The 18,478-nt window shown below is 38.6% G+C and overlaps 1 protein-coding gene across 1 annotated transcript; it reads left to right on the top strand.

Annotated features, from left to right (window-relative positions):
• Positions 1-9,298: 9,298 nt before the first annotated feature.
• On the top strand, positions 9,299-15,700 carry LOC307255459 (uncharacterized protein). The gene is made up of 2 exons (XM_080034143.1): positions 9,299-11,090; positions 13,213-15,700. Exons 1-2 carry the CDS (start codon positions 9,399-9,401, stop codon positions 14,881-14,883), a joined length of 3,363 nt encoding a protein of 1,120 aa, XP_079890269.1. The 5' UTR covers positions 9,299-9,398; the 3' UTR covers positions 14,884-15,700.
• The last annotated feature ends 2,778 nt before the right edge of the window (positions 15,701-18,478 follow it).

The raw sequence follows: 18,478 nt of genomic DNA, 5'->3' as shown, positions 1-18,478 counted from the left end.
ATGGGGGCGGGGGGGAAAAGTGAGGCTTAACTTACCTGACCATTTTGTGAGCTTGACGCAACTCATTCTTCATTCATTGCCAGGCAATCTTCAAACCAAGAAAAGAAGGAGGAGAAGGAGACGGAGGGAAGGGTGCTTTCAGACAAGATGGCTTCCCCCATTGTCGGGATAAGCAGAGGTGGGTTTTGTAATGTCATTTACCAGCTTGATGTGTTTTGGTCGTGGAAAGGGAAGAAAGACCTTTTCTTATTTTCAGAATCAGTGACATCTTTTAAATGCCTTCTCAAAGCCTCACAATCTTTATATAGAAGAGCTTTTATTATTCATCTCCATTTATCTTTTTCATTATCTGTATTGTTTTTTTTATTCTTATTTTTTTTTTGGTTTTCATCCTATTTTTTATTTTAAATAGTTTTGAAAAGTGTAGTGTGTATAATATTTATAGTAAATGCGGTGGATTTGAATAGCCTCTATTCACCAGAGTTGCTGAGCAGATAGTCTTAAAGGTGAAGTAAGTGGTTTATTTATGTTAATAAAAGTGTAAAATCGCTCTTTATTCATACAGTGATCACTTACATAATGTGCACGTTTCATAAAGCCAATCTCTCAGTCAGCTGCTTTTCATGTAATCGACAAATAAACTTATTGTAGTATCCCGCAATTTTTATCCAATCAGAGGAGAGAACGCTACAGAGCGACGTTTTATCACACTTATGGATCTGAGATGATGCTAGATAACTTGCTGCTTGAAGACCGCAGTGCATTAATGTGATGACGTAGGGACGAGCGAGGGGACTGCTAACTGCAGTAACTGACAGGAAGTTAGCTAAAAGAACCATTCCACTTACAGCACCTTTAAAGGTTAGGGGTCACTGGTGAGAGACGAAAACACCTATATAAGGACTTGTGTTTGACTTGTTGTGATGAAAGAAGTTGTCTATTTTGGGATATTAATAACATGTGATGCACCCCACACACAGATATAAACGCTGTCCTGTAGCCTTGGGGAGAGCCATGCGGCTCCCAGCCTGCTGCTACCATGCACCTCAAATCCTCTGTAGATGTCCTGTTGGAATCTCCTGAAATAAACTTGGAATGAAACTTGATGAAAAGTCCAGTCTACAGCCTTTGTCTTTGTCAGCCAAGGGGAACAATTCGGCTACCACATCATCATATGATTATTATCAAAATGTCCTCTTGGACTGAAATTACAATGACCTCGGTCCTTCAATCTCTCTCTTTCTTCTTTCAAATGTTTTTTTATTAAATGTTCGTAACAAAGAAATTGTAGCAAGATTAGTACACATTTTTTCCCCTTTTTTTTCCCGAACATACCCCACCCACATCCCACCCTCACACCCAACAACACGAAATACAATCTCTCTCTTTCTTTACTCAGAAACAGAAATACTTTATTGATCTAGTTGATGGAGTTGCTCCAATTTAGAATACAAATACAGTATGTAGAAAAGCAGTAAGAGAAAAAATAAAGGGCTTCATGCCACATGGTAAAGCCTAACAATACGAATCGAACAAAAGCTTTATAAATAAGTATATGAAAAAGAACACGCATAAATATATAAAGAAAGAAGTCAGAAGCAGGAAATAAGAAATAAGAGTCGGACTGTAGCAGGCAGCAAGTGCACTTTCTTCTTCCACTTCCTTCATCTTGGTTCCTTTCATGTCTCCTTTTACAAAATGCATTTTCCATTTCCTTCAGAAAGAAAAACACATTTGTCTCATCTGGTGGCCCAGGATGCAATATGTGTCTGTGCCTTAAAGCAACTTTTGACAAATAATGAAATACATTGAAATAAATGTAGTTGATGATGTTACAGCTACAGCTCTGGAAAACATTAAGAGACCACTCCAAATGTTCAGTGTCTCTCGTTTTACTATTTATAGGCATATGTTTGAGTAGAATGAACATTTTGGTTTTGTAATATAAACTACTGACAACATTTCTACCAAATTCCAATACATTTTTTTGTCAATAAGAGCATGTTTAAATTAGGTATGTGGAGATGAAGATTTAAGAAAAATACAGACTGGTCTCTTAATTTTTTCCCGGAGATGTATATGGTTAAGGTTTGGCATACTTTTTAAGGTCTAAGGAACATGTGGTTTTTGGCTTTAAAGGAACTCTTCATCATACATTAGATGAAAGCAATGCTGACTTGCAGTAAAAAAACAGATATGATGTATTCCTTCTTTCCTTCCTTGTCTTGCTCTTCTTTCCATCTGCTCCATCTCTAATTCCCCCCTTTCACCCATTCTCTGTGCTCTCAATTTTGATTCAATTTGCTTTATTGGCATGAATGTTGGATTAGCAGTGCGGCCGAATCAGTTGAATTCACATAATGCATTCCCTAGCCCCTTACCCTAACCATCAAAACTGAATGCCTAACCCCAAACGTTACACTAACCCTAACCTAAAACATAATTCATACCGGAACCCTCAAACAACCCTTTAAAAGACCTGTCCCGAACTGAAAACCAGCCAAAATGTCCTCACTTTCCAAAAATTTCCTCACTCCGAAGGTCTCACACTCAAATTGGTTCTCACAGAAATAGTTAAAATCACACACACACACACACACACCGCCTCTTAGCTCTCTCAGGGCTTTCTTCTCCATTACTGCTCAGATTAATCAGCAGCTTCCTGCCAGTGTCTGACAGTTTTCCCCTAGTTGGCTGGAGTCCAAATCAGACAGTGTTAGACACCAGCTCACTGTCTCTGTACGTCTGTCTGTCTAACTTTTCTCTCTCTCTCTCTCTCTCTCTCTCTCTCTCTCTCTCTCTCTCCCTCTCTCTCTCCCTCTCTCTCTATCTTTCTGTCTCTCTCTCACTCTCTGTGTGTCTCTGACTCTCTGTCTCTCTCTCCCGCCCTCTCTCTCGCTCTCTCTGTCTTTATCCCTATAGGACATCAGATGACAATGCAATTATTTTGTATTTGCTAACATTCTAAGTCTTAATGTCACACAACGGAGAATGCTTGCCTCCTATTTAGTTTGTGCAAATATAATATAATACATCCTGATCTACAATGGGACTATTTTCAGTGGCAGATTAATACACACATGTTGCTCCAATGACTATTTCCAGCAGCAGGACATACAATTGAAATTAATAAATATTTAAATTACTTCAGTCAAATTTCAAGTATGTATGCCACAATTCTGTCTCTCAAAAAAATCACGATTTCTTTAGTGTACAAATAACAGAAAGCTACTAAGGTTTTCATTACGCTGATTAGTGCTATTAAAACCACTAACTAGCTCAAACTAACAACCAGTGCTAGCTCAAAGCTAACTGGTTAGTTTTAGGAGCTGTAATGTCTTATTTCTTCCTAATCTGTGTCTGCATTTGTCCAATCATGTTCTGTCTGTCCGTCTTTCCGGTAACAGCGAGTCAACATGTCGATAAAGAGTCACCTTAATTTAGTCCAGAGGGAACTGTCTCTGCTGCAGAATAACTGTCTCCTGTATCCAGCCTTGTGTTTTATTTAGAGGTATTGCCAGTATGTTGCCGACCATGTACACACACACACACACACACACACACACAAACACACACACACACACACACACACACACACACACACACACACACACACACACACACACACACACACACACACACACACACACACACACACACACACACACACACACACACACACACACACACACACACACACACACACACACAAACACAAATACACACAAACATAGTGTTTGTTCTGTAGAGTGAAACACACTCACACAGTCTTACAGATGCTCCTGAATATTCACCAAGGGGCACATTGCACTTACACACAGACACACAAAAAGCAAATCCATTGTGTTGAATGCTAAAACAAGCAACTTCCATTCACAAACCTTATGTGCTCATATCCCTATGCACTACAGGAGTTAAGTGCATGTACAAAAAACACTTAAAAGCAGTAGTGTGGCTAGTGGGAACTTCATGTATTACTTAATCTGTTTTGGTGATACTTAATAGTTATGGAAGTATGGGTACTGGAACGCACCCAAATTGTTTCTTGATATTTTTTATTTATTATTATTTTCTTTTTGCTCATTTGTACAATTCATCCTGTTTCACCCTTCTTTAGTTAACAGTCATTCTTTCGTACTTCAAGTATTGAAATTTGGAACGAGTATAAAACACCTTTTGCCTTTGGACATGGTCGGGCACCGCTTCAAACAAAGTATTTTTTTTTTGTCTCTTACTAATGTCTACTCTGACTTTAACTCCCTCATCATCTAAATTGATATGTCCCTGCTCTTTTCTCTCTCTCTCTCTCTCTCTCTCTCTCTCTCTCTCTCTCTCTCTCTCTCTCTCTCTCTCTCTACTTATTTAATTTGGTATCACATTAAGGCCCCAAAGGAGAAAAGTTAATTACGCAGCTTTTTGAATTATGAATTGCGAGACAATTTAGTAACATATTGCCTCATTTCTCACGGCAGCCCAAAGCCTTGATGAGATTTTTCATAGTTACTTTGCAGGTATCAAAGGTGCCATGTTCAGTGGGATCTTTCATATGAGATGCATTTTATATTAACTTGATATCATCTCTTGCAGGAACCCACATGACAGATGAAGGGCCTCATTCCAAAATGTAATATTATATGAATTAATTATGGGGGAAAAGGTGCTATCTGAAATAGCATAAAGCCAATATTTCACACTTAGCAGTAAGTCATAATGTGGTTGTCAGTAATGCCAGTTGTTTTAAGAGTAGAGTTTTTGTCATAATAAGTAGTCAACTGGGGATAATAAATAGAAATTGTAAAAGTTTACTACATTTCATATGATTAAGCCCCAATCAGGATCTCTTATTTTACTTTTAAGAGTAAAAATATTCAATTCAGCTGTGCAAATTAACACCTTTAAAAACAAAGTGTACAAAGTGCTTTGACCAGACACCACAGTTATCAGAGAGACCCCACAGGCGGCGGGCACAGGCAGAGTTACATTGCTATGGAAGTAAGTATGTGTGATTTCTAGTAATATCATGCTGTTTGTCTTGTTCATTTAATTTACGTTTTTCAAACATAAATTGGATAGTTTGCTCTGCTTCAAATAAAAGTCATTTAAAGTAGCAATTTCAAAGAATTGATCTTTGTTTGACCCTTTAGCATGTCGTGTGCTTCCGACCATCAGCACTTGTTGGATTCTTGGCCTTTAAGGACAAGAAGCTAGTAGTTACTAAAGATGGCATCATCCACCACTGCCTCAAGTCTTTCCACAATATCAAGTGATGAGGTGAAGATGTATTTAGTTATTTATTCTATCGTACTTCTTACAAGTTTTTTCAACAGGTGCATTTCCGGCAGACACCCACTTTATATAAAAATACGTGAAGCCGTTAAGTTTGTCCGTCCTGTGCTACCGGTACACCACACCAACTGTTCATCGTCCTCACAGTCCCGACATTCAATTTGTATGTTATTATAAAGACGTACAAGACTTCAGGTAAATATAAGTACGGATTTGTGCAGAGACTCCAGATTTACACGCCATACTGTCTGACCCCCCCCCCCCCCCACACACACACACACACACACACACACACACTCACACATACACTCCTTCCCTCTCCTTCTCCCCCAGTCATTTACATTTATATTGAATTAGAAGCCGTTGTGGAGAGCGAGTGGAGGCTGCCGAGACTGATTATAATGGGAGATTACGGGCCGACTGCACCACCATTATGTTGTGTAATTACAAAGAGAGAGAGAGAGAGAGGGAGAGAGAGAATGAGAGAGAGAGGGACGGAGGGAGAGAGAGAGAGAGTCAGAGTGAGTGGGATTGGGATTGGGCCCTTGGATGGCCAGATGTCAGGATCCATTTCATTTTGGGAAATAATGTCTGTCTGCTTTTCCCCGCCACCTATTCTACCTGTAAATATTATAGAGAGCTGACTTCTACTCTCTTTTTACACCCCATTTTTATGAGTCACAATTTATTGGAGACAAATATCAAACAAGGCATTTCACAGGATGTGTGTGGTCACCATCATGCAATTTGCCGTCTTATCCGATCCACTTTATGGCTTCATTTAACTGCATTGATCTGGTGTCGTAATGCATGTAGGGATTAGGGGCCCTCGGGAAAATAAATAATGGGTTCAACATAATGTAATCCCTGTTCAAAAAAAGATCTCCCGTTGGGTCATTGTCGTTGATTGATTTTTAGAAGAAGTAATTCCTGGGTTATAAGATATACTGTATATGTTAATAGCCAGGGACGTAAATCTAAAAAAAAATACAGGCAACACAAATAGAAATATGTTTCCATGTAAGCATTCAGGTTACTAGGAAATGGAAAAGGACTTTTAATTCATCATTGGAGCTAATTTTTTATGGCATAAAACGCAACCAATAAAACCAATTCATGAACAATCCCTCCCAGAAGACTCTCTCATAAGGTCCAAGTGAGTTCAACTCATGGTCCCTCAAAACCTCCCAACTGGCAAAGAAAGCCCAACAGAGTGCATTTCTAGAGGAAACTCAAACAAGCCAGACACTCCTCTCAGCTTCTGGTCAACTTTTATAGAAATAGAAAGCATCCTCTGACACACAAATACAATTTGCAGTGTCTAAGGACTACAGGCACAAACTGGTAGCACTAAAGCACTTTTAAACAATATGGAAGAATTCAGCCTTGATTAGTTGGATACATACTGTCCAAAAATAAACTGTGAAATACTCAGTTCATGCAAGTTGTTACATCAGAACAAGTCACAGAAGTTTTAACCTGTGGCCTTAAATCTCACATTTCCAAACATTATTTACAACCTGAGAGCTGATATGAATTATATTTATAAACTGGGAAACTCTTCTCTACCATCTTTCTCATGTTCCCTGAATGCAGCACCAGTGTTAAAAACTGACTCCTATGAACACACAGACATAGTGTGATAGTGTATACTGTATATTTCAATCTCTCTTTACAGATGCTCTTTAAAGCTGCCAAAGGCTCAGTGAAGTGTTTACATGTATTTATGCAGTGAACACAGGAACATATTTTTAAATTGGAAACTCTTTTCTAAAATGTTTCCCATGTGACCCGAATGCAACATTAGTGTTACAGGGTTTGACTCCTGTGTTGTTTCAAGTTGGCAAATGCTCAGTGAAGTGTGTACATGTCTTTCTGCAGTGAACATCGCAGCAGGTCAACAACTAAAATATGAAAACTGATGTCCAACACAAGAGGGCGCCATCATCCTGCAAATCAGGGATGTAGTGGAGTTAGGAGATCCTCTGCAGTTTTGGTAAGAGCATTATTTTAGGATGATAAAAACCTTCCATTTAAACGTGCATTGTGTCATACATAATGGTTAATGAAGTTTTTTTTTCTTCTGTATTGAACAGACAAAATAAAACGAATGAGCAGTAAAAAAGGAAATAAATAAATTAAAAAACAAACAAATGGGATCAGGATCCTAAGCCACAAATACATAACTCAAATAATATAGTTCATGTTCAAAAGGGATAGGAAGAAGTTAAGAAAAACGTTTCTGGTCCTACCCCCTCTCATTTTTTTATAGTTGTTAATAAGAAATGATAAATGTTTAGTTTGAATCAATCAGTGTCTATGATGTTTAGCTCGTGGGTTAAAACAAATCAAAACTTTTGGACTAGACAATAATGTACGAAAACCATCAAACAGAAAACAGCAAAACATAAATTCACTGCTCCAGCTCATAACAATTCAATATTTTGTTTCTGAAGAGTTTTTTTTAGTTGACATAAGGTGCAGATACAATCTCTGAGTGGCTTTTTTAAAAACAGAGTCAGTCATCTCTGTGAAGTTAAGGCGGACATCAACCACAGTACCAGCATGTTTCAAACTACTGACAGGGGATCCAGAGATGGTCAAAGGTTGGAACTTATCAGTTGTGTCTTTGTGTTGTTGATAACAGTTTAAAATCAATTTCTTAAACACACTCTCCTCATGACACTGCTGCAGATAAGTTACATGATTAAAATATGTGCCACCTTTTGCAAAGTGCCACTCGCACATAAGGAAAACTGAATAAATGCATGATTCTATATTTATTAGCACTGTCCTGTACCTGTCAATCAAAATAATATCCATATAAAATGCTGCATTCAGTGAAATCAGAACCAACATCAGAAAAACCAACTGTCTGAAAGCAACAACATGTTCAGCAGTTTTTTAGCTGCAGCTTTATTTTAAAAGAGGAAACAAACCCTGCGTTCCAATACCAATGCTTCCCTACTATTTAGTATGCCAGAAAAAGATTTAATATATCCCAATACAGGCAAGTCAATTGTATTATGCTGAAAATACATACATGCCCCACTAACTCCAATAGCATTTTGCAGTATTCGTCTTTATTCTTGACATTTCTTGACATAATGAAAAAAAACTTCCTGATCTGATCTCTCCTGTGGCCCTAAAACTGTTCTGTACTTTAGTATGTAGTGTAGTAAAAATAAAAAGTATGTGATTTGGAAGGCAGGGAAAGTGTTAATTCACAGAGCTGTTCCTCTTCCTGGAATTGGTGCAAAGCTCGGTAACCCCTCCCTCTTTCTTTCTGCTTACTGGGAGGTGGAGTGGACAGGGTATGAAGTTGAGGAAGCAGTTGCATGTACATGGACATACTATATTATTTCTTTGACATAGCTGAGATTCTGTTAAATAAAACAATTGTGTGGATGAAGTGAATCTGTACATGAAATCACAGAACAAATGTAATTGAACAGACTTTCCTAAAGGGAACTGAAGGTTTACATCCTGAATAAACAAACAGGAAAAAAAGTGTTCCTTCTTGTATTCATGCCAGTGTTTAATCCAAAGATGCTGGATAACATTTGAAACTAACATGAGAGTTTAACTGAGGTCTGAAGTCGAAAGTTCATGATTCCTGATGCTGTCTTTCTGTGTGTCTGTCTCCACCTCCTGCTTTTTAGTGTATTTACAGAGAACAAGCTATGTTGAATTATTTTCACAAACTTTTTTAATATAAACTTCACTAAATTTCACTAACATCTTAAAGTGTTAGTGACATTTACAGTGTAAGATGTTAGGAAAGGGTAAATGTTTTGAAAAGTGGAGCAGCTTTTTAACTTCACTGTAAATGACAAAACTAAAGTGTTCATTCAAGAGCCGTTCCTTTTCCTGGAATGTAGCAAATCTTGATTACACTCCCTCTTGATTCCTCTAAAAATAACAGCCAGCTACACTCTGTATTGCTTTGTTCCATCCCCTTTAGATCTACAGTTTGAAGATGGGTGTGGCCAACGTGTGTGAGCTGACAGGCCCCATTAACTGAACAAACACATGTTGTTCAGAGCAGAGCTCAAACGAGTTACAGTTTTGAGGAGGGGAAACTTAGACAGTCGCTGTCACTAGGAGGTGAAATGGCGCAGAGAGGAGTTCAGCTGGACCGAGAGATAATTTGCTGTTCGATATGTCTGGATCTACTGAAGGATCCGGTGACTGTTGCCTGTGGACACAGCTACTGTATGAACTGTATCACAACTCACTGGGATAAAGAGGATGAGAAGGAAATCTACAGCTGCCCTCAGTGTAGAAAAGCCTTTACCCAGAGGCCTGTGTTGGAGAAAAGCACCATGTTAGCAGCTTTAGTGGAGGAACTGAAGAAGACTGGACTCCAAGCTGCTCCTGCTGATCACTGCTACGCTGGACCTGAAGATGTGGCCTGTGATGTCTGCACTGGGAGAAAACTGAAAGCCATCAAGTCCTGTCTGGTCTGTATGATATCTTACTGTGAGAAACACCTCCAGCCTCATTATGAATCTCCTGCTTTTAAGAAACACAAGCTGGTGGAGCCCTCCAAGAAGCTCCAGGAGAACATCTGCTCTCGTCATGATGAGGTGATGAAGATGTTCTGCCGCACTGATCAGCAGTGTATCTGTTATCTCTGCTCTGTGGATGAACACAAAGGCCACGACACAGTGTCAGCTGCAGCAGAACGGACTGAGAGGCAGAAAGAGCTCGAGGTGAGTCAGAAAACCATGCAGCAGAGAATCCAGGATGGAGATAAATATGTGAAGGTTCTTCAACAGGAGGTGGAAGCTATCAATCGCTCTGCTAATAAAGCAGTGGAGTATAGTGAGAAGACCTTCACCGAGCTGATCCGTCTCATCCAGAAAAGAAGCTCTGATGTGAAGCAGCAGCTCAGATCCCAACAGGAAACTGAAGTGAGTCGAGTCAAAGAGCTTCAGGAGAAGCTGGAGCAGGAGATCACTGAGCTGAAGAGGAAAGACGCTGAGCTGAAGATGATGTCACTCACAGAGGATCACAACCAGTTTCTACAAAAATACTCCTTACTCTCAGATCTCAGTGGATCTATAGAGTTACCCAGCACCAAAAACCGTCCTCTGACCTACTTTGAGGATGTGACAGCAGCTGTGTCAGAAGTCAGAGATAAACTACAGGACGTTCTGAGAGGGACATGGACAAACATCTCACTGACGGGGACTGAAGTGGACGTTTTACTTCCGCAACCAGAGCCCACGACCAGAGCTGACTTCTTAAAATATTCACGTGAACTCACACTGGATCGAAACACAGCAGGGAGATATATGTTATTATCTGAGGGGAACAAAAAAGTAACATACAAGGGTCAACAACAGCATTATCCTAGTCACCCAGACAGATTCACTGGTTATCCTCAGGTGTTGAGTGCAGAAAGTCTGACTGGACGTTGTTACTGGGAGGTGGCGTGGACAGGGTATGAGGTTGAGGAAGCAGTCGCATATAAGAATATCGGTAGAGAGGGAAGGCGGAATGGATGTAGATTCGGACGAAATGACAACTCTTGGGCATTAAGTTCTATTAGAGACGCGCATACATTCTGGTACAACTGCCGCCGTACTCCCCTCTCAGGTTGCCCTCTGCCCTCCGAAGACTCCTTCAGAGTAGGAGTGTACCTGGATCACAGGGCAGGTGTTCTGTCCTTCTACAGCGTCTCTGAAACCATGGAGATGACTCTCCTACACAGAGTCCAGACCACATTCACTCAGCCGCTCTATGCTGGAATTAGTCTTGAAACTTGGGGAGCCGCTGCTGAGTTTGTTAAAATCAAATAGAGAGAAGTCATTTGAGAAACAGTGGGTTACAGAGGGGTTAAAGGGTTGTTGAATACTTTTATGGATGGACTTGTATTTTGGTTTTTGCATGGGTCATAAGAGAGATAGCACACCTTCATTTATCCTAGATATATTTTCAGAGATATTTGTACATTTGTTAAGAAATCTATTGTCATATTTACTTTTATTTGGTTTGCAGACAAAACAGTTGTTCTAATCTAGGTACAAATGAGGAAGTATGAGGTTTTATAAAAGGTTATTAGCATGATTATTATCAATGAGGAGATGTTGTTTTTATTTTCTTTGACATAGCTGAGATTCTGCTCTAACAAACTGCTTGTGTGGTTGAAGTGACTCTGTACATGAAATTGTTGAACAAGACTGATTTAAACAAAGACTACTGATGGGTTGTATTATCAAAGTTGTATATCCTGAATAAAAAAAATTAAAAAAGTGTTTTCTTGTTGTTTTTATTCCAGGTTTTTATCCAAAAGCTGCTGGAGAACATTTGAGAGTTTAACTGAGGAACGTTTCCTCCTTTCCATTCAAGTCCAGTGTTCATGTTAACTAATGTCTCTGTGTGAGTGTCTGGCTCCACCTGCTGTCTCTAATTTTATAAACAGTGCAAGCTACATTGAATTAGTTTTGCAAACATTTTAATATGAACTTCACTTAAATGTATAATGTACATGTTTATATGCTACGTTTATGGAGATATAATTAATGTGTGTAACATTTGCTAAGAATGCAGATTTTTAGAGACACAAGAACGACAGCTGCAAACAACATTTGGGAGTGGTCTTATTTCCATTTTTCAAAGTTGCACTAAGCAATTCTTGGTATGTCAACTTCAAAATAAGAATATTAAGTATAAAACTATAAAACATATACTTAAGATAATGCAACGATTATATTAAATCTTAATGTTCTTGTTTCCTAATAAGAACATTTGATGATAGAATCCTAAACAGACAACATACGTATGTTCTCCTAAACTGTATATTTTGATTTTCAAGAGGGTTTGTAATTTATCCTCAACATACAAATTCATCTGAAACGGTCATGATTGGGGTTCTCGACAGCGGTGGTTGATTTATTTCACCATGACAGGAAATGTTGTTGCAACCTTTACAGTACAGACATACTTTTAGAATGATTTAATAATCAAAATAATGTACATAGCCTATAAAATGCTGATAAAATGCTGATCATTAAGAACGAAAAGTTTATGGTTGATGAAGATTGTTTTTGTTCTCGGTCATCACACAAACAGTGAATTACTCAGCTTGTACAAGTGAACTATTTTAACAAATTGAAAATGTGCAGCTTATGTCAGGTCCAGTCATACAGTCACAAAATGAACATGTGATTCTTTGCATTTGGTAAAAAGTTTTGATATGTTGTTTAATCAGAATTCAACAACATTTGAACCTATGGCCTCAACTCTCAAAAACAAATACTATTTACAACCAGCGAGCTGATGTGACGTATATTAAAGTTGAAACTCTTTTCTACAATATTTCCCATGTGACATGAATGCAGCAATAGTGTTACAGAATTTGACTCCTGTGTTGTATGAAGCTTGCAAATGCTTTCTACACTGAACACAGCAGGTCAACAACTAAACAGTGAAAACTGATGCCCAACACAAGAGGGCGCCGTCATCCTTCTAACAAGGGATGCAGTGGATGATGAAGCTCCTCTCTGCAGTTATAGTAAGAATGTGTTTTTACATGATATTAAATAGAGTCAAACAACTGAATGTGCAGATACAATCTCTGAGTCCCTTTTTTTTAAAAAAAGTCAGTTATCTCTGTGAAGTTAAGGAAGACATCAATAGTCTCCAACATGTTTCAAACTACTGACAGTTTCTAAAAGGGATCCAGTGAGTGACGGTCAACCGTTGGAATTTATCAAGAGGGTCTTGTGTGTTGCTTGATAAGATAAGTTGTTTAGTTAAGTGGATGCTGAAGCTCCTCTCTGCAGTTTTAGTAAGAACATGTTTTTACATGATGGTAAATGGAGCTTCACTGTAACAAAAGTGGGAAGTCAAGAGCCGTTCCTTTTCCTGGAATTCAGCAAGCTTGATTCGTGAGCTGACAGGCTCACACATGTTCAGATCAGAGCTAAAACTAGTTGCAGTTTTGAGGAAGTGGAACTCAGGCAGTCTCTCACACTGAGAGGTGAAATGGCGCAGAAAGGAGCTCAGCTAGACCAAGAAACTTTCTCTTGTTCGATATGTCTGGATCTACTGAGGGATCCGGTGACTGTCGCCTGTGGACACAGCTACTGTATGAACTGTATTAAAACCTACTGGGATGAAGAGGGTGAGAACGGAAGCTATAGCTGCCCTCAGTGCAGGCAGGCCTACAGACCGAGGCCTGTGCTGCTGAAAAACACCATGTTAGCAGTTGTAGTGGAGGAACTGAAGAAGACTGGACTCCAAGCTGCTCCTGCTGAACACTGCTATGCTGGACCTGAAGATGTGGCCTGTGATTTCTGCTCCGGGAGGAAACTGAAAGCCTACAGAACTTGTGTGGTCTGTATGGTCTCTTACTGTGATAATCACCTCCAGCCTCATTACGATGTGGCTCCATTAAAGAAACACAAGCTGATGAAGCCCTCCAAAAAGCTCCAGGAAAACCTCTGCTATTGTCATGATGAAGTGATGAAGATAGTGTCCACTGCAGCAGAAAGGACTGAGAGGGAGAAAGAGCTCGAGGAGGGTCTACAAGAAATCCAGCAGAGAATCCAGGACAGAGAGAAAGATGTGAATATGCTTCAGCAGGAGGTGGAGGCTATCAATCGCTCTGCTGATAAAGCAGTGGAGCACAGTGAGAAAACCTTCACTCAGCTGATCTGTCTCATCCAGAAAAGAAGCTCTGATGTGAAGCAGCAGCTCAGATCCCAACAGGAAACTGTAGTGAGTCGAGTCAAAGATCTTCAGGAGAAGCTGGAGCAGGAGATCACTAAGCTGAAGAGGAAAGACGCTGAGCTGAAGACGCTGTCACTCACAGAGGATCACAACCAGTTTCTAACAGACTACCGCTCACTGCCACCACTCAGTGGAGCTACACACTCATCCAGCATCGACCTCAGTCCTATGAGCTTCTTTGATGACGTGACTACGGCTGTGTCAGAAGTCAGAGATGAACTACAGGACGTCCTGAGAAAGACATGGAAAAACATATTACGGACAGGGACTGAAGTGGATGTTTTACTGTCACAACCAGATCCCACGACCAGAGCTGACTTCCTGAAATATTTACGTAAAATCACACTGGATCCAAACACAGCAAACACAGAGCTGGTATTATCTGAGGGGAACAGAACAGCAACATCAATACAAAAACAGCCTTATCCTGATCACCCAGACCGATTCACCCTATGTCGTCAGGTCCTGAGTAAGGAGAGTTTGACTGGGCGTTGTTATTGGGAGGTGGAATACTACAAGAAACAGCAGAAAATTTGTGTAGCAGTCGCATACAAGAGTATCAACAGAGATGGATATGGATCTGGATTTGGACACATTGACTCTTGGGCATTAGATTGTCAAACAAATGGTTATAGCTTTGTGTTCAAAAAAGGCCGTTTCTCTGTCTTAGGTCCTCTGTATAACAAAGTAGGAGTGTACCTGGATCACAGTGCAGGCATTCTGTCCTTCTACAGCGTCTCTGAAACTATGACTCTCATTCACAGACACCACACCAGATTCACTCAGCCACTCTACGCTGGAGTTGGGTTTGAATTCTGGTATGGACAGACTGCAGAGTTCATTCAACTCAAATAGACAGAAGTCATTTAAGGGACAGTAAGTTAAACTCTGTGTTTTGACCCTAAAACTTATTTTGTGTACTGCTTGTTGCTGAGAGCCGATTGTTGAGGCATTTATTCACTGCGTAGATATCAGCTGTCAATCATACATGACGGGTGGGACTTTGACATTTTCTCTTTTGTTGTTGTGTAAATGTTTGAGTGTCTTTTTGTGTCTGTTTAGCCTCGGAGGTTATCACTGCTCATGGGGACTTTATTTTAGCTGAACTGACATTTCTCTGAATGAACAATGAAACTTGTTTAAGATTTGTATTGATGTATTAGTAGTTTATTGTTTCTCTTCTACTGTATGGGTCTTAAGACGGAAAGGACCAGACCGTGCTTAATCCTCCATATTTGGTTCTAAGCACTTTGTACATTTGTAAAAAAAAAAAAAGAAAAGAAAAGAAAAGAAAAGAAAAGAAAAGAAAAGAAAAGAAAAGAAAAGAAAAGAAAAGAAAAGAAAAGAAAAGAAAAGAAAAGAAAAGAAAAGAAAAGAAAAGAAAAGAAAAGAAAAAAATAATCTATAATAACATTAAGATTTATTTGTTTGGTAGGCAAAATGTTGTTATAATCTAGGTAAATTAGGTTTTATAAAAGTTGTATTATCATGATTATTATCAATGAGGAGATTAATTTTTATTTTCTTTGACGTAGCTGAGATTCTGCTCTAACTAACTGCTTGTGTGATTGAAGTGACTCTGTACATGAAAACTCTGTACATGAAATCATTGAACAGACTTTACTGATGGGTTGTGAAAACAATGGTTTAAATCCTGAATAAAAAAACTGAAAAAATAGTTTTATTGTTGTTTTTATTCCAGGGTTTCATCACAAGCAGTTGAAGAACATGTGAGAGTTTAGGAACTTTTACTCCTTTCCATTCAAGTCCAGTGTTCATGTTAACTAATGTCTCTGTGTATGTGTCTGTTTGTGTGTGTGTGTGTGTGTGTGTGTGTGTGTGTGTGTGTGTGTCTGTGTGTGTCTGGCTCCCCCTGCTGTCTCTAATTTTATAAACAGAGTGCCAACTACATTTAATTAGTTTAGCAAACATTTTAATATGAACTTTACTAAAATGCATTACATGTTTATATGCTACGTTTATGTTGATATAATTAATGTGTGTAACATTTTCTAACAAATGCAGATTTTAGAGACATTAAAAACAACAACTGCACCTTTGGAAGAGGTCTTATTTACATGACCAAAGTTGCACCAAGCAATTCAGTTTTACCATAAATCTTGATATTACCATTTCAGATTAAGAATATTTTATATTGTATTTAATTATAAAACATATACTTAAGATACTGCAAAGATTATATCAAATCTGAATGATTTTTCGTTTCCTGATGAGAAAGGTGATTATAGAATCTTAAACAGAAAAGACTTGGTCATTTGAATTGTATTTGATTATATTTTTAATTTATTTTGATTGTAATTATTTGCATCTAAATCAGCCATGACGCTTTCTCGGCCAGGTCACTCTTGGAAGAGATTTTAATCCCTAATTATTTTACCTGGTTAAACAAAGAACATTGATTAGGGTTCCTGACAGCTGTGGTTGATCTATTGCACCATCACAGCTAAAGTTACTCCACCTTTTCCAGTACAGAAGTAATTTATGAATGATTTTATAGTCCAGTCTAGTTATAGTATCATACTATCAATTAGGAATGCTGCACTCAGTGAAATCAGAATCAACATCAGAAGGAATTGACACCTGAAAGCAACATGTTCATTCTTCATTTAAATCATAAAGGCCCGGGCCACACATCCCGCATCTACTTTCGGAGAGCGTGTTAACAGACTACAGCAGCCACACATCCCAACACCGACGCGCTGCTCCAAAACACCTCAGGAGGCTCGCCGAAAAATAATAGCAGCATTCTCACTAGACACAATCTAGCTGACTTCTGATTCTACCCCCTGAACAAACTATGGTATGCTGAGAAAGCTGATGCATAATGTGGTCACAAAGAAAAACACACAATTTACGCAAACACTCAAAATGTGCAATATGTAATATATTTACCCAGGGAAGATTTGTTGAGCACAATTTATAAATTTTAAGACAATACAATGTAATAAGTTAATATTCTTAAAATAAATAAATTAGAAAAACCTGATTCTAAAAATGTATTTTACGATATATAGCTGCAAATCTGTAACCAATTACACGGATGTTACACTTATTTAGGCAACCGCTTTAAGAAATGCAAAAGAAACCATATCTACCTGTTCAAGTATCAGATCACCGCCTGACACCGACGCTCTTCAGACAGGAATAAATGTCTCCAAGAAAAATTGAAGTTCAAATTCTCTTCCTCTTCTTCCATTCCGGAATAGTTAGGCACCGCGACCGCGCAACAATGGACTACTCGGTTATTACATTTTATAAGAAACTGTAACAAAGCTGTTGAATGCGCAGTTTTAGGCAACCACTAAAATTATTTATTATTTAATGTATTAATATGTATTTAAGTGGTGGTGGCCTGCAAATCGGCAGTGGTGGCTGCATCAAAAATGAATAGGCAGTAAAAAACCTGGTCCTACCACACTGTAGAGGGTCCTTTTCCCTGGAAACTGCACAGAGGTCCTGCAGGAATAGATCGCTGTAGCTTGGTGTCTCTCAGGTCTTTCCTACGGGTATTCCTAGTCGCCATCTTGTTTTCCCAGAACACCAAGCGATCACCATATAGAAAACCTGGCCTGTTTATTACAGAGCAAAAAACAAACTTTAGTTAAACAAATATTATAAATAAACTAGACCTTTATCTTCATACAGGTTTTATCCGTAGAAAACAGTAGACACCTCATTAGCTGCTTATGTACTTAATAGTCATGCTTGGCCGCCAACCTTTCGCCAGTAAAAAATGCAATGCCTAAACAGGGATGTTTTTTTTTTCACTACACACAATTTTGTAACTCACTATATTATTATAATATTGTAACTCAGCTAACACTTATTAGTTTTCTATTTTGAAATTGCGTTTCCAGATCATTTGATGTCAAATCATAGGTCATAGCCACATCACCATCTTACTATTTGTTTTATGTCTTGTAATTTTCATTCCACCCTAGTAGAGTCTTATATTTTGATTATTTTATTCATATGGATTTTACCTCCATCGTGATTAATACATCTTCAATAATTAAAAGATTGAATTTGTGATGCACAACAATAACTGTGAAGAAAGTGCAGTGTCACACAACTTAAAATGTGAATACACATAAGAAAACAAACTCAATATACTCTAATATCATATAGGCCTAACTCAATGAGTATATGATATTACTCCCATGTAAACCCACCTATTTTAGATTTAAGAAATACATGTTTACCTTTAATAACAAGCATTATCCATTCAGTCTTTGTTATTATCTTACAGTTGACCTCCCTACCTACGTTGGCCACGCAGACGACAGACCATGCGACAGACAGAAGGCCTATGGGCGGGTAAACTCCCCGTTAAAGCTACGCTGAACAGTACTGCACCCTAAAATGTTGACGCTATTCACTTTACTTAAACCCAGGCTAATATTGACCATGATTTGCTTAATTTTACTTT

Source organism: Ammodytes marinus (genome assembly GCF_949987685.1).
Source record: "Ammodytes marinus genome assembly, chromosome: 9".
Classification (NCBI taxonomy): domain Eukaryota; kingdom Metazoa; phylum Chordata; class Actinopteri; order Uranoscopiformes; family Ammodytidae; genus Ammodytes; species Ammodytes marinus.
The sequence above is the reverse complement of the archived record's forward strand: the minus strand, read 5'-3'. Positions and strand labels throughout refer to the sequence as shown.